At 43.3% G+C, this 24,260-nt stretch overlaps 1 protein-coding gene across 4 annotated transcripts in view; it reads left to right on the top strand.

Annotated features, from left to right (window-relative positions):
• The first annotated feature begins 4,881 nt into the window (after positions 1-4,881).
• Positions 4,882-24,260, top strand: part of lrch4 (leucine-rich repeats and calponin homology (CH) domain containing 4) — a 37,741-nt gene continuing 18,362 nt past the window's right edge. For all 4 annotated transcript variants that reach the window (XM_040179608.2, XM_040179607.2, XM_040179606.2 and 1 more), the window contains exons 1-2: positions 4,882-5,331; positions 23,596-23,740. In XM_040179608.2, coding sequence (XP_040035542.2) covers positions 5,160-5,331; positions 23,596-23,740 — 317 coding nt within the window. In that variant the 5' untranslated portion in view covers positions 4,882-5,159. The remainder of the gene's footprint in view (positions 5,332-23,595; positions 23,741-24,260) is intronic.

Raw genomic sequence — 24,260 nt, 5'->3', positions numbered from 1 at the left:
TTCTATAAAAAAGGAGCCACTTGATGTGTTGTCAAAAGTGTTATGTCCACCGTCCCGTTGTAGTTTCTAAATGAAACCACCTGTGGGCAGTGACTGCTCATGGTTGTAACTGACTTCCCTATATTGATATACAGTATATATATGGTTTACTGACAGTTACTGTGTTACACATTAAATCAAGTTTTAGATACAGAACAAGTCATCATTGTTATACACTTATTTAGTTTAATGAAGTGGGACGTTTTCTTTTGTGCCCAACATCAATCTCACAATATAAAGCCACAAAACTACATGAATGGTCCATATTTACAGGTGCAAGGCTGGACTGAGCTCTTCTTTTATTGTTGTAACATTAAAACAATACACATGATTAATACAATGGAAATCTCAGCGTGTGGATTATCCTATGGGAGGGATTATATGATTTAATATAGAGATAATGTGTTCATGCATTTTTTGTATATGTAATGTATTTGATCCATGATGGTTCAAACATGAGTCAAGCAGATTCCATCTACTCGTTTATAAACTTCCAATCAGTTAACGTTGTATCTTTAATGATAGTGGTTGACGCCTTATTGATTTTGGTCCACATTAGTGGTCAGTTGTCTTCAGATATACTGAAGGCTATAGTTCAGTAAGACACCAGCAGCAGGTGAGGAAACCTGGGAGACTTCAGCCTCTTTTTCTTCCTGATTTTAAGCAGTGCGAATGTGTGTGAAGGCTCCATTCCCGCGGGTGGAGGGGGTGTAAGGACTTGATAAAAATAATCTGTGTGTGTGCGTGGGTGTGTGTGGGACAACAGGCACAGCTGGTGGTGGGTTGGTCACGTCTAAATCTCATTCCATTCATTCCCAGGCAACTCCCCTTTCACCAGTCCCTCACTCACTCTCTCCCTCTGTACCTCACTCAGTGTCAGTCACCTCCCCGTCTCTCCTGTCTCTGTCATATAGCTGTTTGACCTCAGTGATACAGTGGACCACAAAATATCATTCAGTGTTTAACTGAGATGTTAACCGCTTCCTCTCACTCCCAGAAATGAAAACTGCCATATTTACAAAAAGGTTGGGCTTTGTCTTTTAATTCTAATTAATTTGACATTGAAATAAGATTATGTTGAACATTCTTAAAATGACATGTACTACTTAAAAATCTAAACATTTCAAACACTGAACGTCTTCTGTGTGCTCATTGGAACATGTCAGGCTCCAAACTATAAGAGGTCCTGCTGGTACGTTCATGGGTTCTACTCAGAGAAACGCCCCTCCAACATGATAATGACAGCTTCAGCTTTCAGGAAGTTGTGAGAGGATCAGAGGACGTATATCTGTCTGCGCCTACGAGTCAAGTGACAGGAAGCCGTTGATGTCTCTAAAGCCCACTTGGGGGAAAACAAGAGGAAGAGAGGGAGGAAGGGATGGACAAAGGGCGTGAGAACCTGTCATGTCACTCCGCTTTGGCTGCCGGAACTCAAGTAGAACCAAAGACAGAAGGAAAAATAATGTTTGGTGGAAAAAGAGATTCAACTGGAGAAGAGATTACTGGGTCACTAGTATCCAAAGACCGCAATAACATGACAATGACATGGGCTCTGTAAAAAAAATGTAGACAATAATTTGGCCCACTAATCTGTACAAAGGAATACCAACCCACATTGTTTACAGTGTAACCCAATGACATTGTCCCAATAGCATGTGGGGCAATAAAGACCATGAATGTTCACACTCATTAGCAGGCCTCACTTAATATATTCTTCTCTTTTTGTCTCTTGAAGATCCACATTGCTAAGTCACTGGATACGTGATGCTGCATCATGGAGAAGAGCTAAAGCTCCTAGCGGCTGCTATCTTCATTGTAGCCCACAAGAACAAAGAGTTGGATTGAGCGAGCTACTTAATAGAATAGTTTCAGCACTTTAATCCCAACATCCCAAAATGTAATTTGAACTTTTCTGTTTGTGTACAAATGATGTCAATAAGTGATGTTTTTTGAAGAAGTCAGGCTAGCTGTTTCCCCCTGTTGCCAGTCTTCATGTTGAGCTATGCTAAGTCCATTCTCTGTACTTTATGTGCAAGCATTAAACAATATTATTCTCGTCATCTCAGATAAACTAATATGTGTATTACTCAAATTGTTGAATTATAACATTAAATAAACATGTTTTGTCAAACACATGATTCGGTCTTTCTCATATGCACATAATAGCATTTTCCTCACACTTGGCTTACCTTCCGTCATTATACCGGGTCAGCTGCTACATTAACAAGGCTGCTAGCATCCCTGAATGGAAAATTAAATATTTAGGATTTTATTTAAAGGTACAGTGCTTCATAGTTGTCTATTACCTCTAAATAACTATAGGTGGTCACCTCTCAACTCTACTACAGGGTACATAAAATCTACATTTGCAGTAATCGGGTATGTAAAAAAAGCCAAGGGACACTCAAGATTCTACCTCACTGCTAAAACTGAGATGCATAATAGAACCGCTGTCTTATACCTTCACATGTGGCGTTGGCCTATGGTTTATGTTAGCCATCTGGATAGACCGCACACAGTAGTCGGTTTGCTAAAGATATGTATGCAGCAGGATACATTGACGTGTATTGCATAACATTAAAACGGTAACGTAATGTTCCTCCTATCAATAACGAGATGGTTGGTCGAGTCTGCTCCACCTCACATTGAATGTGTGGTTTCAGGTCCGCTCTGTTGACGCGGTTCCTGGGTTGAAGTTTGAGCTGCAAGAAAAATGTATTGCTGCTCTTTTTGATTTAATTGATGGCTCATCCTGCTATCACCACTGTTGACGATCTTTCTTTTTGTCCTGACCACATTTGGATCTGGTAGGATTATCCTCAGGGGTGCAGCAGCATACCAACACAACCAACAGTGACATACCAATTATTGACACATGCCACGACAATAGTGGCATACCATCAGCCGTGTTCCAACCCCCACTTAGATCCAGGCCAGGCACACACAGAACAATGGGTCGAAAGAAACATAGACCAACAATTTTCTCTAAAATTAAATGAGCTGATGTGGCTCGTACCACTGAGACCCATACAGGCATAAGCAGCTCATTTACAATCAAAACCTGTAAACTCTTGGGGTAACATTATAACAGCAATGAGAAAGATCGGCCTGCCCCTGTACACTCCTGCTCTACAATACATTCGGATCAAGAAGGAGAGCAGGCCATGTTGAAACCCTACATTTCTGCTGACCAGTGCGCCTCTGTGCCCTTAATATAGGCCTCCAACTTATCCTCTTCAGAATTTGTGCTGAATTGCCCATTATGGCCAAAATGTATGCATGGATAGATTATTTCATTATGTTCATTAATAATGAATATGCATCATGACAAACGGCAATGACTGCAAACAGCATCTGCACCCCCCTAATGCTCCTCCCTAGACTTTATAGGTTCATCGGATGGAAATCCTACAAAGGAGAACTCAAAACCGCAAAGCAAGCAATATAACAGCATCCCCCATAGGTGGGGGAGGTATTGTGCTTTCATAACAATCTCCAAAATACAGTGTGCAGATTGAGTTAACCAGTGAATGTTAATGGCTGTTTGCAAATGCATAAAGTTAACCCTGCGCACCCATCACACACTTGCCCTGATCGCAGCTGGACAACTAGTCTGACAGGACAGATGGTCCAATAGGATGCTGGGAGAGGGAGGGGTGACACAAGGGCTAAGGAGAAGGATGGATGCAGGATGGAGAGGAGGGAATAATGCAAATGTATTTTGGTGTGTGTGTAGGAGGGAGTCAGCTGTTCCTGAAAGAATAGAAGAATAAGAATAAGGGTTATAAACCTCTCGGGAGAAATGTCCTGCTGATGCTGCATTTGCGTTTGGACACAAACAAAGCGGGCACACATACTTTATTTAAGACCAACAACAAGACATTAGCTTCCATTTATGATAATAGACATTTATTGGATTACCTGACCACTGCCTCATTATAAACCTTCAATCCTCTTCATGATTGTTTCTAATGTAAATAATGTCTGTACTGCTCCTATTCTGATTGTTTTGTATTAGCATCAAGTATATTGTCTCTCCTTGATTTCAAGCTATTATGAATATGCAGAGGGAGAGCCCGCCCCCGTTAGTGTACGTGAAAAACACTTGCATTGTGACCACGCCCATGGATTCTTGCTCCCTCGCGCTGGCCACACCCTTCCAAATCCAGGTACAGTAAAACAAAAAAACACGCTGTTTTTTTTTAATCGACTTCCAGTTGTGACTGTAAAAATAAAATGAAATATGGAACGAATAAAAGAAAAGAGAAAGTAAGGAAAGATTTTACAAATCAATTACTTGAATACGAATATGATTTTTTTTTAAATGTCCTAATAGATTACCATTGAGAACTAACTATATTATTATACTTTACTAGATTACACAGTTCTTTCAAGAAAACGTCTTTAGAAATAAATTGGACATTCAATATGCAACAAAGTGTTGACGAGGTTCTCTGTTTCGGAAAAGAATCCATCCTTAATAAGGTCAATAAAAGACAAACGCTACCAAAATGTTTTGTATGATCACAAGGGACATCACAGAAACACAGTATTAAAAGTCAGTGTCCGTTTCTTAACTGTATGTCTTATCATTACATCTTAACAAGTCACAAATGTGCTTTATGCAGAAGGGGCGCAAACAATTTATCATTGTGAAAAGGTGTGTCCACAAAAACAAGTAAGCTAAACATGATCATAGTCATTGGGTCTACAATATATTGAATATTATCGTGCTGTGTAGTTAGTTTTTTTTTAAATTTGCTCTTCCTGAAAGTGGGATGCAGAGAGCTGTAATCACAGTTTTGTGCAGTGTGATCAAAACATTTTCGCTTTTATTATGAAGGGAAGACCAAGTGCTTCCGTAAATGTGCCAGCTTGATGTAACTTCCTGGAAGCTTGACAGCTTGTACCTCTCGCGTTCACTCGTGGAAACCACAGCTCCCGTTGTGTGAGAGACGCAATCACAACTCCGGCGGATTTTTCTCGGATTTCCTTTTTGTACTTTGAAAGAAGTTTACGAGAAGCGGTCTCGGAGTTTGGATTTGATTGAATCCTCCGGGGTATGAAAGTGGAGCGGACGCTTCCAACAAAGTAAAAGAGGTGGTCGAGCTGAACGTTTGATGGCTGCTGGTGATGGAGCCCAGCTGCCTGCCACAGTAGCGGCCAGCCGGAGCGTGGACAAGGGGCTCGAGGAGGCGGCGGCCAGCGGCGCTCTCAACTTGTCGAACCGAAAGCTGAAGGAGTTCCCCCGCAGCGCCAGGAACTACGACTTGTCCGACATTACGCACGCAGGTCAGTCTGCCTTTTCACTCTCTTCCTCATTAACTAACGCAGCAGCCCCGGCGAGCTAACAAGTTAGCTGTTACTATGAGAACAGCCTTTTGTTTTACCACCACCTGCTTCCTTCTTGTAGCGGGGGAAGCTCGTCCTTCCTCCGCCGACACGTTTCACGAGACCCGCTCCAGTAGCTGCGCAGTCCGCTTTAGTCCCAGTGACTGACACGGCGGTGAGCCTCTTAAATGGTTAAAGTATTTGAATTCACCTGGACTTTCGGTACGTGGGTACCAAAACAAGCACTTTGTATATTCATAAGGATTTTCATAAAGGCGTCACCGAACTGAGGCGTTTGCGTTAGTTTGTGTGCACCAGACTTCTTTATCGCAACCGTAAAGACATGTGAAGCCGAGGTTTGCTTTATAAGGCGTTTCCTGCTCACTTAAAAAAACATCCACATGACCTTCCAGCTTTTTAGGAGAAGCATGACAAGTTTTTCTTATTGTTATAAAGTGGGCTTCAAAGTGAAAAAGAACTGTGCGACACGTGAGTTCCGGAAGGTGTGCTCCTGCCGGCCTCACCGGCCCCTCACCGGCCCCTCACCGGCCCCACGGCTCGGCCCCACGGCTCGGCCCCCGTGTTTGACCCAGCGGGACTGTGTAACATCATGGCAGCCCCCTACACTCAATGGTTGTGTCATCCATTGAATGTGAAGCTGACTGGCGCAGAGGAAGGCGTGGGTGACACCACCTGGGCCTCGCCATGTTGTTACAGGATCAGCACATCCAGGCTGCTGATATCTATCTGGCTACTTGGGGCTTTAAAGCAGCCCCCCATATAATTTGGTCCTTTCTGTGCTTTGGTAATTATGACCATCTGCTCATAACAACCCAAGTCGGGGTCCTGTGGGATAAGAAGGCCGTGAACGCACGCACACAGGCACCTGCCGCTAGAGCGACCCAACCCTAGTGACTATGGAGGTGATGAATACATCAAATAGCTGCGTTTCTCCGAGCACAGGTTCTGTCAGTCAGTGATGGAACAGCTGATGTTGTCAAAGTTGGGTGTCTGCACTTTGCTCAGCTTGTGTGTGACTCAGCCTGTGAAGGTGGTTGTTTATTCTATTCTGGGGCTCCGTCTCACAAAATAACCTGGATGATGCACGCAGCAAAAGTGGAGTGTAATGATGTGCCTGAGGTGCATTGTGGGAAGTTTAGTACCCAAAACTTTGGATCCAAGGGGTTGTTTTCCAGTGTACAAGTTTAAACCAGTTTGATTATATGCAAACTGGCTGAACGTTTGTCATTGCAACACAAACGGGAGAAACCTAAAGTTACATAACTCAACACCCTGTGCTGACAGCATCACAACACTAAATCCATCACGTATGTCATTCATCATAATAACCAGCGTGAGAACGGGGATTAAATGTGTGTCTCTAAAACTCAGGCACTGGTGTCTGGCTAACTGTAGAGCGCCAGCCAGCAACATTAAGAAAGAATACATTTCAATGAACTTTTAGAACCTCTATAAAGACATTTACCTAATTATGTAAAAATATTGTTATCGGAACCAGTGACTCTTTTCACTTGACATTGTGTTCTGGTAAGAATTTGAATCCAAAGAAAGGAAAAGTCATGAATGTTCAAGAATTCTCATCGAAGTGTGTTGCGTTCCTCCTTTCGATCGGCCTGTGCTTCACTGGAACAAGGCGGCTGCTGACATTCACACTGCCTCATCGTGACTCATCCACTAGTCATCCCGCCTTCGTTTAGGCCTGTGCTCCTCTGGAGGCTCAAAAGGTTGTCGGTGTGGTCATGTCTAGAGTGCGAGTAATCTCAGTCTTAAGGTTGTTCGGTGTAGAATCTGATGCGTTTCTAGCGTACATAAAGCTTCTGACTATAATGACGACTTAGATTCAGTTTGATATTTAGTAAAAGTGTGGATGTGATTTCCTCTTCTACACAGCTCAGCAGTGATTGCTGCTAATAAGCGAGGACAAGAGCTCGATTCAGTAATTAAAACTCCTACCTAACCGGCTGTAATATGTGGTTGCTGTACTTTTGTCTTGACACTATGTGTGAATGATGGAGTGCCGCCCTCTGTGTAAACCAAACCCACTGACGCCAGGCGCTTCGATGGAGCTCCATGTGGGCCAAACCGTGTCGGATCTATTGTTGCTTAGTGAGCTCAGGTGTATTTCATCCAGCCTCTTAGCCAGGAGCAGGCCGGGTAGTGGGACAGCCTTAAGTGGTGCTGAGTCCGACTGGAATGTAGGTAGCGCTTTTAATGTGCTGTGTTTTACATTGGTGGAATCTCTTTATATTTACTGTGTCCAAATGTGAGTTTGAAACATCTTCTGACCGGGCGACTGAACGTGACGGGGACTGGATCATGTGACAACATATAACATGAGTTGAGGGTTTAAGAATGTTGTCATTCAAATAATTCTTCACTTGTAAAGACTTTCTCTCTTTGTGTATTGTAGTTGCACAACCATGTAGAGAGAGAAATAACATGAGATAAATAACATTGGGCCTTCATTGTGTCAAAACTGATTTTAACAATGAAATGTTTACTGGCCCAGTGTAAATTAAATATGCCTTTATTTTTAAATTAGAGTAGTGTTGGGAGCCCTCAGATCATGACCCCCACATGAAGTCACACATCCTTGGAAGAGGGAAATGTAAACAGGATGCTCTGTGCATGTGATCAGTTATTTTCATATCAAAGTAGAAGACCAATCTCTGACAGAAATGTAATGATGGCAATTTGAATTTAATATATGGTCCTGCCGTACACTTACTACTCACAATTATTTGAATAATTTCTGTTATGGGAATTGAATGTATTGTACATGTTTTACATTGTTCATTCTGTACACATGACATCGATTGTAGTCTGTCCATCCCGGGAGAGGGATCCCTCCTCTGACCTTCTCCTTAGGGTTTTTTCCTAATGGAAGGGTTTTCATTTTTTGTGGAGTTTTTACTGTGCCGATGTGAGGGTTTCGGGACAGAGGATGTTGTATGTGTACAGACTGTAAAGCCCTCTGAGGCAGATTGGCGATTTTAGGATATATAAAATAATTGAATTGAATATATCAGTAGAGAGCCGCTGCAACAATCAAGGTCAATTAGGTCGAGGTTCAGCCAACCAGTCAGCCCAGAGCCCACTTCAGATTGTTCCAATGTAGTCAAATAGTTCAATAATTGGGATGAACAAATCAGAAAATGGACTGCTGTTAGTTTAACCAACCGTTTTCAGGATGTTACAGACAGGGATAAAATGAGGCTGGGGAGGCCGGCAGCATTTAGGATAACATCAGCCCCCCTTCTTCTTCACTAGAGCAGCTTCCCTCAGGAAGGTCAAAGGTTCACACACACACACACACACACACACACACACACAAAGGAGGAGACTTTGCTCGCCTCCCCCAGTGTTTCCCTGTAGCTCAGAGCGGTCGAGGGAAACAAAGCGCAGCTATTGTCTGTGGTGTGCACCTTGTGGACTCACTAGTGAATACACACGGCTCACCCTTAGGCCGTTGCTTTTATGATACGGTTTACCCAAGTACGCGTTTTGATACCATATTTGTGCTGCTGGATTGAAGAAAATATTCAGCATCTTTTCCTTCCAAAAATGTGGGTGTGGGTTTAAGTCAACACCGGGACATAAACACATAATTGTCTCTTTAGAAAATCGAACCTTATTGATTGATTGGCTGTGATGCCTGTAGTTGTCTGAGCTTTGTTCTTTTCTCTGTAGAAAACTGAGTCTGCAGTGGAAATGATGAGCGGTTGAATGAGGTGTTTGGGAGGATCATCAAGCGATGCCCGACATGCGTTGAAACAATTGTTAAGGCCTCTGTACGCTTCAAAGGAAGTCCTGTCAGATGATCTAATAGCACCTGAACCCAGTGGTTCAACACCAGGGTTAGAGCAGCGCATGTGTCAATCCATTCCTCTGACTTTCTGTAACTATCTAACAGCGACGCCCACATGAGCAGTGATTGGTCAGGTGCGTGGCAATAGGAAGTAGGTTGCGTTGTAACTCCTCTCTTTTAACACTCCCCCAAAGCTGCTACTGTCCCTTTTCTAACCTAAAGGGTGAGGTAGTGAAGTATACAGCACACGAAATAACCCCCCAAAGAACGCAGCCATTGTTTATCATTGACGTCGTTATTTAATGATGGGATGCAAGGAGAGACTCATCGAGCTAAAGGGCTAGAAAGGAAGGATCCAAGACCTCCTCCACACGGTCTCCTCTCCATGGATTCAAATTGCTTCTCATTTTAAATCCAGTTCATAATACAGAACTCTAAATAGGCTGTGCACATCCCTCTTAGTAATAAGCTGACTGACTCAAGACTGTTGGGACTAATCGCGGCCCTTGAGAGTGCAGCTTTGTCACAGAAGAAATGGAAATGCTGTTGCACAGTTAGTTGATAAGCAAGTTAATACGTTTGCTTTCGGTCTCTTATGACCCATGTGGATGTGAGATACAAGAGCTTTTTGCTGAGGACACACACCATACCGCAAGTGAGAAGGGCAGCTGCTGACTGAGAGAAATAATGAATGAGGAAAGGGCGTGTGTGTGCGCGTGGGATATTTCCATACCCCGTTCCTGGTGTTTGCTCTTATTTCTCAGATTCAATTTAAAACGGCTTGATTATCTCCCATCATGTTACATTCTAAAAAAAACTATTTCAAATTCAATTGACATGAATAATTGTCCATCAAGTGTTATTTAGCTCTCTATTTAGTGTTGTTTAGGTTGAGTCGGTTAGAGGTGATGACGGTAACTCTGCTACGGTTTATTTAGACTAAAACCCCAAATGCTTCCCTGCTGCTCAGCAGGCCTACATGCGTAGAAAGGTCAGGCTTCAGCCAATGACTTCAGATGAGTCTCCCTGGATGTCTAGTACGAGTATAGTACAAGAGCTCTGAAAATGGAGACGGCCTTCTCCGTCCCTGTGTAGGACGACAGCTGTCCTAAGCTGAAGCTATGAAGTCCTGGCACTGTTTTGACTGAATTTCTTGTTGCTGTATTGATTTTGAATTAGCCCACAGAAATGGTTTATCTCTCTCTTTGGCTCTTCATCGGGGCCTCTGATGTGCTGCGGACTTCATCTGTTCAGCCGTTGTCATGGGAGTCTGTGGTAACGTGTGCAGTTTAAGGTCTTTTGAGCCATGCTAACTTCCTGGTATCTGGGAGTCATTAAGTCTACCCGTTTGGTCGGGACTGAAATATCTGCGAAAAATAGATGTTTTCTTGATATCAGGGGTTTCCAGATGACTGGTCATCTCCTCACCTTTCACCTCTTGTGCTACCATGAGGTTCCCATGCGTCGTCTTGGAGGATCTGTGAGAACTATTGCATTGATACGTCATGTACACTACAGGAGGAATTCTCATAACTTAATATAAACATGACGTCGTGATCATGATTGTGATGATTGTAGACGTAATACCTGCTGGGCATCGACACGTCAATGTGAGCCTGTTAGCAAACCAGCATATCTTATATAGCTGCTTTGTGTGTAACAAGCACAGTTGGCTTGTTGTATAGTATTTATCAGCATCCAGTCATCTTAATGTTACCTCCTTTCATACAGCAGCAAAATACTGCAACATTAACTTCAAACCAAGTCACGAATGGCTCTGCCGGCTCCTGATGGCAATGTGCCTGACCTCGCCTCCTTTTGAGACAGAGCACTGAGTTGGCCAAAGACATCCTGCTCACCAGCGTGTTTTAAAGAATCATATCTTCATCTTATCTAAATTCACATCCAAACCATCTGTATGGGTTTACAGTCGTACCAACCTGTAAACGGTCTGTCAACCTGTGCAGCAGTCGGATCACAGTCCTTCTCTGCTGCTGTGTGAGGGACAGATACCAGCACTCCGTCATAGTTTTAGTAGCGACTGGTCATGAGGAAACGTGGAACACTCAAAGGTTTTTAATAAAAAACTCCTGTTGGCAGGTTTCGCAAAGTCAAGTGTGATGACGACGTATGTGATCCCCGTTTAAACAAATGGCCTAGTTTTAAGTCTGTCGTGGAAAAGCTCTTTGGTGAAGCTGCTAGAAACTACCCAACTACACGGTTCTGTCAGTTAATGCTTGGGTGGAACTAGGTGGGTTGTGCGAGTGTGCGACATTTGGCTGTTTGCTTCGCTCTCTTGTTTACATCTGTTGTGTGTCATTAAAGGAGACTGTGGTGTGTGCATGTTGCTGCAGTGTGTGTCTTCTATTTCCTCTGTGCGGCGGATGTGGGCTGCCTGCGCTCAGCCTTCACTTCTGCTTTGTCGTGTCTTTTTCTCTCAGTACTTTCTGATTGCCCCACACTTTGTGTCAGCCAACATGTTTCCGCCCAAGTTAATAGATGTCACACAACGGATCCTCTAAAAAGATGTAGTCATGGAATGAAACGTTTTAGCAACTGTTGAACAAAAGACAAGTTGTTGGGGTCAGCTACTGAATGCCATGCCTTCTATTTATACGGTGTCGTAACGTGACCAGAAGTCACTTATTCGTTGAAATAAATGAGGCTGCAGTATGCTCCATTCTGTTGCTGTGCCTTTTTTTTACAGTATGTTTAAGTTCTCTCTCGCTCTCTGAGCACAGCAGCTGGTGGGGAGGGGGAATCCCTTTTCAGTCCCTGGTGGGGTAACAAGAGAAAAGGCAGAGACAGGCTGTAGGACAAACACTACCAGTCTGCCATCAAACATGCACTGTGCCATACATAGCCTGGTCTGGAGCCTATGGCCCACTAACTACTCCATGGTTGCATAGCAGCTGTTTCTTGTGAGTCATGAGCTGGGTAGCATGCTGTCAGGCATCTAGAGGTGGACAACACTCCGCTGGTTTAAGGTGTGAAGTCATCAGCTGGCTCAGAGCAGTAGGCCTCTGTTTGATGACGAGATAATCATCATTATACACTGAGACTGATCCTCACGTATCGGTGATGACAGACCGATACTCAGCCAAACAAAAGAGCAGCGCCAGAGATCGACTAAAGAGATGAGAACTAAAAATCGTAAACGCCACACATCTAGAACCCATCGGTAGAGCTGTGAAGGCTGTCTGAGCTTTTGTTCTTGTTCATGTCCTGGTGGGAAAGTTGCATCATATAGCGATTGCATTCACATGCTGACCTGTAAACAGGGAAGCTGTGCGAAGCTGTTCTTTGATTGGAACTGCATAAAGTGTTTTCCTTCATTATGTGGCTCCGCACACATTGACTAACTCGTCAATTTTATTTCCATCCATTTTCTCACTGGCTTATTCTGTTCAGGGTTGGCGTGTAAAAACGACCACATTCAAAGTATGGCTGGAACTATCTGACTCATGTCACTCAGTAACATATTTAGTTTTGTCTGTAAAATGATGAAATATTTATTTGATAGTTTGGAATTATAGAACTTTCTTTTGCATTTAATGAAAATAGTGAATCAGGAATCCAAATTGTCATCCATTCATTTTTTGTTCATTGACTGGATCAACACGGCTTCATGTAGGATTTTGATTTTGTAAATACGTGAACAAATGCTTTGGTATGAAGATAGTTACATTTGCCAACTGTGCCTGTTGTGATACAAGCTATCTGCTTGTGTGTCTCTGCTACTAGCAGCGGAAGCACTGGACAGGTAAGGCCGGCCCACATGACCTACTGAAGTGTGAGCTGTGGGCGTTGAAGCATGGCTAGCGTTCAACAAACCGGACAATAAAGTGCATTGGTACTAGGCACTTTTCTTTCCAGCAGCAGACCACTCCACATTTGTTGAGTGTCTGGCAGCAAGACCGGGTATGAGGGAGTTCAGTTGTGTTTTAAACTTTTGACATTTCATAGAGGGACAAGATGATTGAGAAGAATTAGGACGGCGGATGGGTCTGAAACTAGGGCATGGTCGGATGGAAGGCGCTTCACGTCCATGAATTCCTTTTATCTGGCCGAGCCACCGTGTGCTCCAGGCTCAGCAGGCAGCCATTAGTTAATGGGCCATGTCCCATTCCTCCTGGTTCTGTGTTTGTCCCGCAACACAATGCAACACGAAGAGTGTGTGTAAATAATCTCATGGTGTGGAGTGGACTGCCTGATGAATAATAGAAGCTCAGGCCCTGTCTGACTTACGTAACCCAGCAGTTCCACTAAGTCCCTCCGTGTTTGGTGTCCAGATGGCCTAATCAGAGAGGAAGAGGGAGCCCGATAGAGGAGGCAGGAGGCCTTGAAGGGGTTCAGCTGGCGGGTGACTACAAATACTTAGTTACTCTAGAGCTCTCATTAGATTACTGCACCGTTTCAGTGAATACAATCTGCTCGTCTTGGTCTCAGCAGATGGAGGATGCTGCTGTAACATATCAAATAAAAGAAGTCCACACACTCCTTTTCATGACTGATATTGAACACAATGTAGTGTAACAGCCGTGGTGAGTAGAGAGCAGACTTGTGGGGGCTGATGACCGGGGATTAACCCATTGTGGTAGTCCGACAAAAATGGGTCAAATGATAGTTGAATGGTTGTCCATTATCCAACGTTGTGTCTGTGGAAGATGTATGAAGTGGAACGAGTAATACTACTATTAGTAGTAGAAGTATAAGTACTATTACTACTAGTACTATTAGTATTAGAAGTATTGACTACGCAAGTTCTTATCTCTTTGGTTACAAAAAAGTTTTGGATCACACAACTGCTGCAGCACCTCCTAAAACCAGGTATTCTAAAAACCATAGCCTTAAAGAATCTGTGATGGGAAAGACGATTTTCTCTCACACTCACGGAATTGATTCTTTTAAAGTTTTAATGCCCTATAAAGGCCGGCGCATGCGTTTGCGTCTGCGTTGTTGCGTCAACGCACTCGTTTCAATTCATGGTTCTGCGTGTGTTGCTGAGCCATTCACCGCCAGAACAACAGGTGGAGTGACGTGTTTTGTTGAAGACGACCTAGAGAGTCACGTCTATTTATTTATTTGTTTATTTATTTATCATAGACTTTATTGCCACGTGCATCGCCACTGCTGCTTTTCATCGTGGACACATTTGTCCCGTATTTTCCTCCACAACTTTGTGCACCTCTCGACCGGCAAACCGGCGTTTGCGGCAATCTCCCTCCGTGAATCCAACCCGCTTCTACAACCCGCCAATGACGGCTTGTATAAGCGGTCATATTTACGCATTTCTTCCGACAAAAGTTCTTCAATCTGATCCGTTCTCTCGTAAACATTCTTCGTTTTAATAATGGCGCTATCGGGCTATGAAAGCGGAAATGTGCGACTCCGTAAAGGATGCAGTTAGCGGACCAATCGCAGCCTGGTGCGCTGCGGGAGGCTTGCGTTGCTTGCGTCGAAAGTAGAAAAATGGCTCGACACACGCAAGGACGCAAGGAGGTGTGAAAAGCGACGCAAGGGGCTCTTGCGTCTGCGTCGCTCTGAAAACGCAGAAGCATAAATCAGGCTTTAGTCATGACCGGTGAAAGTACTACCTGAGATGTATAGAAACCAACTCCACACTGTGAGGTCATCCGTGTCCCTCAAACTCAACTCCATGTACGGGGACCGAGCTTTTGGTAGCAGAATAACTCACTGAGTCATGGTAGTTTGACCGTTTGCCTCATTGTCTGTTTCTATTCTGTCTTCTTCTACAGTCTCTATGTAAAGTGTTTTAACTCTGCTGCAGTAACTCTTCCTTTACCCTCCCTGTCATTTGGCCTCCAGTGTCTCCTGGATATCCTTTGCTAACCCCACTGATCCGTAACTGTCTAAAGTACTATGTGTTGCTTGCTATTATATTAAATTAATATTTAAACCTATTCCTTTATATTTTGGGCCCAATACAATCATAACTGTCTAGTTAGTTGGTTCCTTGTCTGACTGTGCAATGCCCGTTTTAGGTGCACATCTTCATTAGCATCAGGAGTTCTAGGCATCGTTCACCTTTTGCATCAACAAATCAAGTTTTGAATACAAGAGCTACAGCATTCTGTAGGAGTGAAAGAAAAGAGAGGGGGGGGGGGCGTGAATAATGCAAGAGGAGAGGAGCCAGATTGGGGGGGAGGGGCGGAGGGGAAGGGAGGGCAAGCAAATGAATCAGGGCTGTCTGGATTGGCCCAGTCCTACTCGTCAGAAAAGGAGATACTCCCTATCTTCCGTTGAGGAAAGGAATCTGCCATGAATACATCTTTACTTATTTGACCTGCTGTTGGACAGAATTATTCCAAACATGACGTCTGGACCCAACCCATAAGAAAATACACCTACAGTTCCAGTAATGAGAGTGATTCCACTGAGCCCACAGTCAGCCGGTCTTTGACACGCTGAGCTGAGCACACAGACCGGAGGGGGGGGGATCCGACGACCCTCCCTAACGGGGCCTAAACCACTTAGTTCACATGCTGTGTCCTGTTATCTGAGTCACTCAGTCAGCAGCTGTAAAGAGCTGAGAAGAAACAGTCCAACTTCTACCACCCTTTTATACTGGGGCATTTTAACGTAATGGTAAAATGACATGTTGAGCTATTAAAAAGTGAATATTTTCACCTTAACAGACCTTGAACAGTTGTCCCCTGCTTCATGTCTTGTATTTATGTCTGTTCTTCATTGTGAGCCAGCATGGCTGTGGTCGTATGTTAAAAACCCACACCAGATGTTCAGACTGTCTATTGGTGTACTCTTTAGTCATAAGTTAGTAGGTACGGAGGAAGGGTCCTAAAATAAGTTACAAAGTGAACTTTAAATTCAGGGCATTTTAATCACTATGCGTTTCCATAGTTCAGGGTCTGTGTTGAACTGATATTGGTTTGGGCGTGTCAGCAGGTACCACTGAAGAATGTAAAGATGACAAAGTGACAATGTTCAGAGTGACGGATGCCTCTGGTCGTGATTAAAGTGTACACTCTGTCACAGGATCCACACATGCATCTACATCTCCGTCTTGTGTTCTCTCGCAGGCACTCACTCACAGACATGCACGTACCATAAGAGGTCCCGTCTGTCGTTGTGCTTGTCAACTCTCTGTAACTAACACTGTAACAGGAACCACCACCACATCCTGTCTTACCGCACAAACACAGTTGTGTTGTCATTGGCAACATTGTGAAATAAGGCCCAACATCATCAGAGCGCAAGACGGCTCCACACCTGCTCCGCCATTTGAAACAAAGCAGGGTGATGTTAAGGTGTGGCTGTGAAATGAAAACATGTTTTTATCCTCTATTGACTATTAAGTATGTAAGGAACAGTAAGGGTTGTAAAATCTGAGATTAAACTCTGAACGCTCAGAATAAAGGTGACTTCTCTGGATGGCCAAACCAACCGCTTCATCCCTCTAATGTGGTGACGTGAGGTGATCAGGATAGAGTCCTTCCTTCGGATCCAGCTGCTTTTCACATGTTGTATTGTGAATCATACTTTCAAATATACACCATATATTTGACCGGAAAAATACATGTTCCTAACATTTTATTTTGTATGAAAGCGCGTTTGTGTTTACTACAATGTTTGGACTGTCTAGAAATAACGGATTTTGGCGAATAGGGGAAATTCTTCAAATCTCACTCTCACCTTAAAGCTACACTGCTCAATATTTTAATACTGACAATGGATGAAATGACTCTGTATAATGTGATGGCTGGATGCAACAAACGCAAAGATAATGATCAGAAGCTTTGCAGTTTGTCTTTTTTTTTGTGTCTACAGTTATTGATCAAAGTTTTTAGGCACACAAGTATATTTCCTGGTTCACTCTCCTTAACCTGACTTCAGCAGCATGCGGCAGCTGTTCTCATGTGTCCCTGTGGAGAGACATCAGGCTCGGCTGATACAGGATGCGACTAACTAAATTTAAAAGGAAATGCATATAAATATATAGATTTCATATATAATACTATATTTCAAAATAAAAAATGGAAAGACAAATCTTCAAAATGAACAGAAGTTACAAGTGTAACTTCTTTTATAGCAGTCACTAATGGGTCATCAGGGCGTAAACAGGGATTAAGATCCCCGTTTATAATGTGTATAGTATGAGTCAACATGAATAGGTGAGACGTCAGTATCGGGTGCATGTTACGTGGCCGAGGGCCCCCCGGAGTGCTCTCCTTGTGACTCTGTTCACTGGAGCTCTGCAGAGACGGGTCTCTTCTCAGCAGCCCTTTCAGCCCCGTGGAGTAAAGGCAGAGAAGAGCTTTCCTTTTTGTTGAGTCACTTCTCCCCGGGGTTTTGGCATCGTCTTTGTTTTTGTTCACCCTCTCTGGCTGCTTCTGGGATCCTTTGTCCATGCCTCGCTGCTATTATCTTTTACTCACCCCCCCTCCACCCGTGCCTCTGCACCTTCTTTTTTCATTCTTGTGAACCTCCCTGCCGTTCTTCAGAGCGGGATCTGAGTGGAGTGTCATTTTGTACACACACATGAGGTCTGAGTGGGACATGAAATATGAGGATTTTAGTACTCGATACCATGCAGTTTGTGAGGATAGATGATGATGATGATGAACTATAAACTCAGATAAACACCAATCCCAACACTTTCAAATACACTAATACGGTGAATCCATAAAGAATGAGTTTTTGAAGCTACAAAATATTTTTTCTTTGTCTTTCATGGAAAAATACCTACTGTTAACACTTCAGTAATGCTCCTTAGAGGTGAGTCCCGTCCCTGGAGCAGGTGAGGCATCGAGAAACCTGATATCCTCTTGATTCTCTGGGCATTTCCTTGATGATTGGGAAAACGCAAGAAAGAACCGGGACACATCAAGACCATCCCAAAACATTGCCCAGCTCTTACTCAGCAGCAGTTAATGTTCTTTAAGTTGAGTTAAACGTGCCGATGGCGCTCTGGCACCAGGCTGTCCCTGCGGCCCCCCTCCTTCTCTGAGGATTCATGTTTCATCTTTAGCTGGTGCCAACAGTCACCACAAACAGGGCGGCTCAATGAATGAATGAATGAATGGAGATTAAGTTGAGGACAAAAGTGAATTAAACGTATTATGTTCAGTGTCCTAGCTATTATTTAAATCCAAACTGCATATCTTCTCGTGCTAATTATGTCTTTATTTTTATTCTGTGTACTGAGCTTCTTCATGTGTTTATTTCATTTCTGTTTTGGTCAGGCAGGTTGTAGCTGTGTAACTTTGATCCCTCTTGGACTAAAGCTTGATGGGGACCATTCTAAAAGCATACTGATTTTTTTGAGGTTGATAGAAGTAATTCAGATGTTATGTTTGTTTCCCAGTGTCACAGATTGGTGAACACAGCCTGATCATTATCTGTTGGTGCATTGAACATGGAAACGAGAGGTTTAACAGCTACTCATCTGTACGGGCCCTTCAGAGACACCTGGAGCTTCTCGTGGCGCTGACCGTTCACAGGAACAGTCTTGTGACCGAGCTCAGAGGGAAATTTGCAAACCGATGTTCATTTTCCTGACAGCACACAGCAGTCTTTGCAGCAGCTCTGTAGACTACTTTAAACACAGACAAACGAATGGAAAATAAGATCGCTGCTTGGTGTACGGTCTAAATGAGTTCAAATGAAAGTCATGATGCCTGTAGTCTCGGGTGCAGAACGAAGCGAGACTGGAGCAGCAGACTGGAGAACTGTCTGATTATGTCAGGTGGTTGAGGCCCCAGCATATGCATCACCATCTGGAATACGCTGCTGTTGTATTTCCTTTGTTTTGACACTAAATTCTCCAACAATTTTCCAACGTGTTTGAAGGCGGTGTTCAGAGACTTTGTTTCGGTCCTGCTCACCAGTGCGTAGAGGTCAGCGGGTCAGCAGTGACGTAGGTGGCTGAGGTGGATCCTCCTCCATCACATGTTGACCTGTAATTAGACACAGTGCCGCGCTCTGACAGGCCAATCCTGCTCGCTGAGCTGATCCTCTGAAATCCTGCAACACTTTTCTAAGCTGGATGAGCTGCTCTCACAGTGAGAGCTAATACGCCTTCAGTTTGTTTCTGCTAATCTTCAGGAAAGGTTGCACATTTAAAAGAGAAGGCAGATCTATCTGCTGTGACATCACTGACAGTTGTAGTTTTACTTTTTCCAATAACAAGTTTCTTTTCTGTACCACATGGTCTTCATCAATAGAGGCCCCTTTGTTATCACGATGTGTGTGTTGTAGGGATGGGAAGATTCGCCGGTTCGCATCGATGCATCGGCAAAGCTTACGATGCGATGGCCCGGATCAAAAAAGTGTGCACCGGATACCTTGTGGGATGAATCGCGGTGCATCGTTTCTAACATTTTTGCATCGGTATAATCCGATGTATTTATATAGAATCGTGTGTACGCGAACACCATTTAACATTTAGAAATGTGTCCAATGATTTGTGACCAATTTTATATTTAGATATACTGTTTCTAACTGTTTCTAAGCGCGCTCATCTCCACTGCTGTCAGTGGCCGATTCTCGTGAAGTCTCGCGCGAGTTGGAGAGAGCGTTACCATGGCGGATGGAGAGTTAGACGTCCCGAAAACTTGCAATAAATCCAAGGTTTGGCAACACTTTGGATTTCCAAAGAAAGATGGGAAATTTGATAAATCCCATGCCATCTGTAAAATATGTCGTGCTGCCATAGAGTACACCGGCAGCACAACTAATTTAGGGACGCACCTGAAGAGGCGACATGGTGAGAGGTCTGCCTCCTCCTCAGATTCAGGTATGGCTACAGTGGCTAGCTCTACCAGTACAGTTTGTGGATTAACTCATATTCCTTAAGAAAAACCTAAAAATTGGACAACTGAGTGTGATTTAGTAAATTTAGTGTGTGAGGCAGTTGATCCATATGTTTAGAATGAAGCAAATTCTGTTGTGACTGCCAGGTATAATTAAAAAAAAAAAAGTTGCAAGAGAACACTTACACACGTACACACACATATACACATACATGTTATCTTTTGTCAGAGACCTTGTTTATTATTTGTTGTCTGACAAATAAATAAATCATTATGTACCATATTAAATTGCACAGAATTATATTATTTTGCATCGCATCTCGTTGAATCGCATCGTGTCGAATCACATCGTGTCGAATCGCACTGCATTGCAATGGGGGTGAATCGTATCGCATCGTCCTCAGTGATGGAGATGCACATCCCTAGTGTGTTGGTGTGAGCATCCAGTCCATCCCCAATGAAGACTGTGACACAAACGAAAGGTCTGAAAAAAGTTAGTCAACAGTGTAGCACTTTGGTGCTATGGTTTTATTTTGAGATTGTATTGTCACTCAATAATAATATTTAGAGGCCAGTGATTGAGATTATAAATCTGAACTAACTACATCGTGAACCCGTTTCACCATTACTGTATCCATGGGCTTGGCCTTTGATGACATCCAGCCGACTGCTGCTGTGTGGGTCATGAGCGTGTTGCAACAACACTTCGGGGATCTTACAGCCGGTGTTTTCTGTGCTCAGAGAGAACATGAGTAGACCCAACCCGAGATGCTGAAATGTGCTTCAGCCTTTTTTCTCATCAAACGTAATTATGGATTCCACCTTTTCATCCTCCCTACAAAGATCTCACTGGGGATTTTATTTCCACAGTTTTTGATCTCTTCTCGCTGTTCCTGTCATCCTTATTTGTTGGAAAACTCTGGTGAAAGCAGGCCTCTAGTTAAGTTCTTGTAAATTCTTTCTTTCTGTTGAGGAAAATAATCAATTTAATCCATTTTGGAATAAGGCTGTAACATAACAAAATGTGGAAAAAGTGAAGCGCTGTGAATACTTTCCCGATGCACTGTAGTCCTATATGTATCGTCACTACTATCATGCCAGTTGTGAACTGTGACAGCTGAATGTAGACAACCTTGAGTCAGCGCCATACCTGGAAGGATCTCGGCCGGCCCGCCTCCTCCTCACGATGCTGCTTGGTGCAGCTGACAGAGCTTGCTCTAAACCATCAAGCGTCTATTTCGTGGCAGGCCAGTGTCCATTCCACAGCGCATGCTTCTCCAATGATGCTGGGAGGGGGTCTGGCTTAACATGTATTCTGGGTAAAAAAAAAGTAACAGAAAAACAGTATGTGCATTATTATTATTTAAGGCAGGTTAGGCATGCGTTAAGGTTAAGATAAGAGCTGGAACACGTTAAGTGGAGTTAATGACTGGAGATGTTTTGAGGTACTCAAAATAATACTATTACAAATGTGTGTGCACTTTTCGGCAGCAGTCTTTCAGAGCATAAATAAGTTCCATCTGAACCATCTCCCTCTTTTCAATCCAAACTGGACCGCCTAGATATCTGTAAAGAGAATAACATCTCCTTCCCCCAGAGCAGACACACACACACACACACACACACACACACACACACACACACACACATGCGCACACATTACTACTTCCACCCCCATCTATTGTTCAGACAGCTCCCCTCCAGCTATGGGACAGTGGAGATGGAGGAAGATCAGGCTTTGAAGCTACTGTAAAGTGTCCATCTGCTCACATTCACTGCACGCACTGACCCACGCACAGAACCACAACATATAAAATTATTTTATTAGACTATTTCAGGAGACAAAAAACAGCAGCAAATCATCACACCTGAGATGCTGGAACCAACTTTCAAGGACTGGACATTGTTGCTCCAAAAACTAACTACTACTAAACTACTAAAAAAGCATCAGAAAAGGAATATATTTCCTGTAAACTAGTAGTTCCCAAACTTCTTCAGTCTTTTTTTTTTTTTAAATCATTTCTTTTTTTCTTCTTTTTTTATTTTTAAGCCGAAAACCCCTTGTCGGACCACCCCAGTTCGGGAACCACTGCTGTAAAGCAACTAATAGTTGTTATAGTGGCTATAAGATGGATAAAGAAAAACTGAAGGTCTCTTGGGGAAAGCGCTAATGTAACCTTCTGAAAACTGTGCTAATCTTGTAAAGAGATCTTAACCAGAAAACCCCCCAAATGTTTTTAAGTCCACTGTAAACCCAGGATACTTCAGAAGTGGTCATAATGAAAAAGCCATAAATGCTATTACTCACGCAACTCAATGATGCGTATGAACCTGCACCATTTTTTTTTTTTTAGCATGTCTGATCAGTGGCTGTTTCCTGTCATCATCAGCCCATCAAACATTATAGATGAATGAGTCATAGAAGTATTTCTTTGTAAATTAGTCATCTTAACCCCATGTTCTCTTTACAACAAAGAGGGAAGGGCCTCCTCCTCCAGTCCTGCAGCTTCCAACAGCAATCAATAACGAGCTGTCTGCCATTGACAGAGCATCGTCTAATGCTGCTGTGCTAATGGAGCTGTTTAGACCATCCATAGATGCTTGATTGTGTCTGCTGCCCCCACGCTCACTTCTTCTGTATTCCACACGCAGCGTGAAGTACAGTTTGAGTGTTACGGCGGGTATGTTGAAGAGGAGTCGATACTGCAGACTCAGTTCATCTGTCATTAGGATAGGGGAAGGTGGGGCATTTTTGAGGGAGTGGGGTAAAACGAGAAGATGCTGGGAGATACTATTTAAGAGCATTAAAATCCCTGTAAAATAGCACTTTCACTTTATCTTAAGCAAAGTCCTGTTCCTCAGAGTGGAAGTGAATACAAGAATTTGGTGAAATCGTGCATGGTTCCATTGCCCAAAAGTGGGTGTGGCTTAGGGAGCATGTAAGGCATTGTTGGATCAGAAGCCGGAGGACAACAACTAACATCTCTCACGATGAACAATTCTCAATATAATGTATTATAATGTATTTTGGTCAGTAGGTTCTTTAGAAATCAATGTAATGTGGTCAGTTTATGATTTGTCTGACATATCTGTGTTTAAGGGGAAACACTTAGAGGGGTTAGTAGCCGGGCGAACTGTTCGGCCAATGGAAGTGGGGTTTGTCCGCTGGTGCAGGCGCCACGTGCGCGTTCACACAAAAAAAAAACCTGTTATAATGATGGGGGAAACGCTGCATATTTACTGTGAATGAACAACTTCTTCCTGCTCTAAATGAAAGTGCATCTTATTCACCTTAGAGTAAAACTTTATTTATATTATTGGGTGGGAATGGTTGAATGATGGCATGTGATGTAAAAGAGCTTTGACTGGTCTGAAGACTTAAGAGATATGAGAGTACAGTCCATTTACTAGCTTTGGCATTGTTACGTATTTTGGGTGAAAGCTCTCATTCTTTATCCCATAATGTTTTATGGAATATTGCCATTATTTAACAGTTGACAGAGACTGTGAACATGAGGAGAGAGAGTGGTGAATGTTTTGGTATGGACCCTAGAAAACCCTCCGATGGACCTGTCTAATGTCTGGTCCTTTTGTGTCTCTCAGATCTGTCTAAGAACCGCCTTTGTGAGCTGCCGGAGGAGCTTTGTCAGTTCATCTCTCTGGAGACGCTGAGCCTTTACCACAATGGAATGCGTTCACTGTCCTCCAGCCTGGGCAACCTCCAGGCCCTCACCTACCTCAACCTCAGGTAATTCAACACGTATATTCCCCCCATTCCATCGTAGTTTGTCCAGTTACAGTCCTTAAAGGGTAAAAGGGCCTGGACACGCCCTAAATGATGCCTTCTCCTGCTTGCGGACCACTGCTGCTTTAGCTGATTATTTAGTTGTAATAAGATACTGTAATTGTGGAAATTCACAGCATTTAATCAGCAAAGGGTAAAGTGCAGTCAACATTATGTAAAACAACCACATCAAAAAGTTATAAATATAAACATAAATATATATAAACAAAATCGCAGTTTGCACTCGTTTGAGGTCATTCTGTCGACAGTAGAGATGCTGATGCTCCAGAAGACCACTCCATAAAAGATGGCTGATGCAACCACACAGTTTAACCAGAAAGTTTGACTGTAAAAAGGATTACCCTTTAAAAGTAGCACTTGAACGCAACGCGTTCATCAGTCTTTGCCTTCACAGTTTGCTGGAGCCCGTAGTGCCTCTGAACTTAGTGTTTGTTTATAGTGGAAATCCTGTCCAAACTGTCTT

Source organism: Gasterosteus aculeatus, chromosome 7, assembly GCF_964276395.1.
Source record: "Gasterosteus aculeatus chromosome 7, fGasAcu3.hap1.1, whole genome shotgun sequence".
In the NCBI taxonomy this organism is placed as follows: Eukaryota; Metazoa; Chordata; class Actinopteri; order Perciformes; family Gasterosteidae; genus Gasterosteus; species Gasterosteus aculeatus.
Note: the sequence above shows the minus strand (reverse complement) of the source record. Positions and strands in the feature narration are given on the sequence as shown.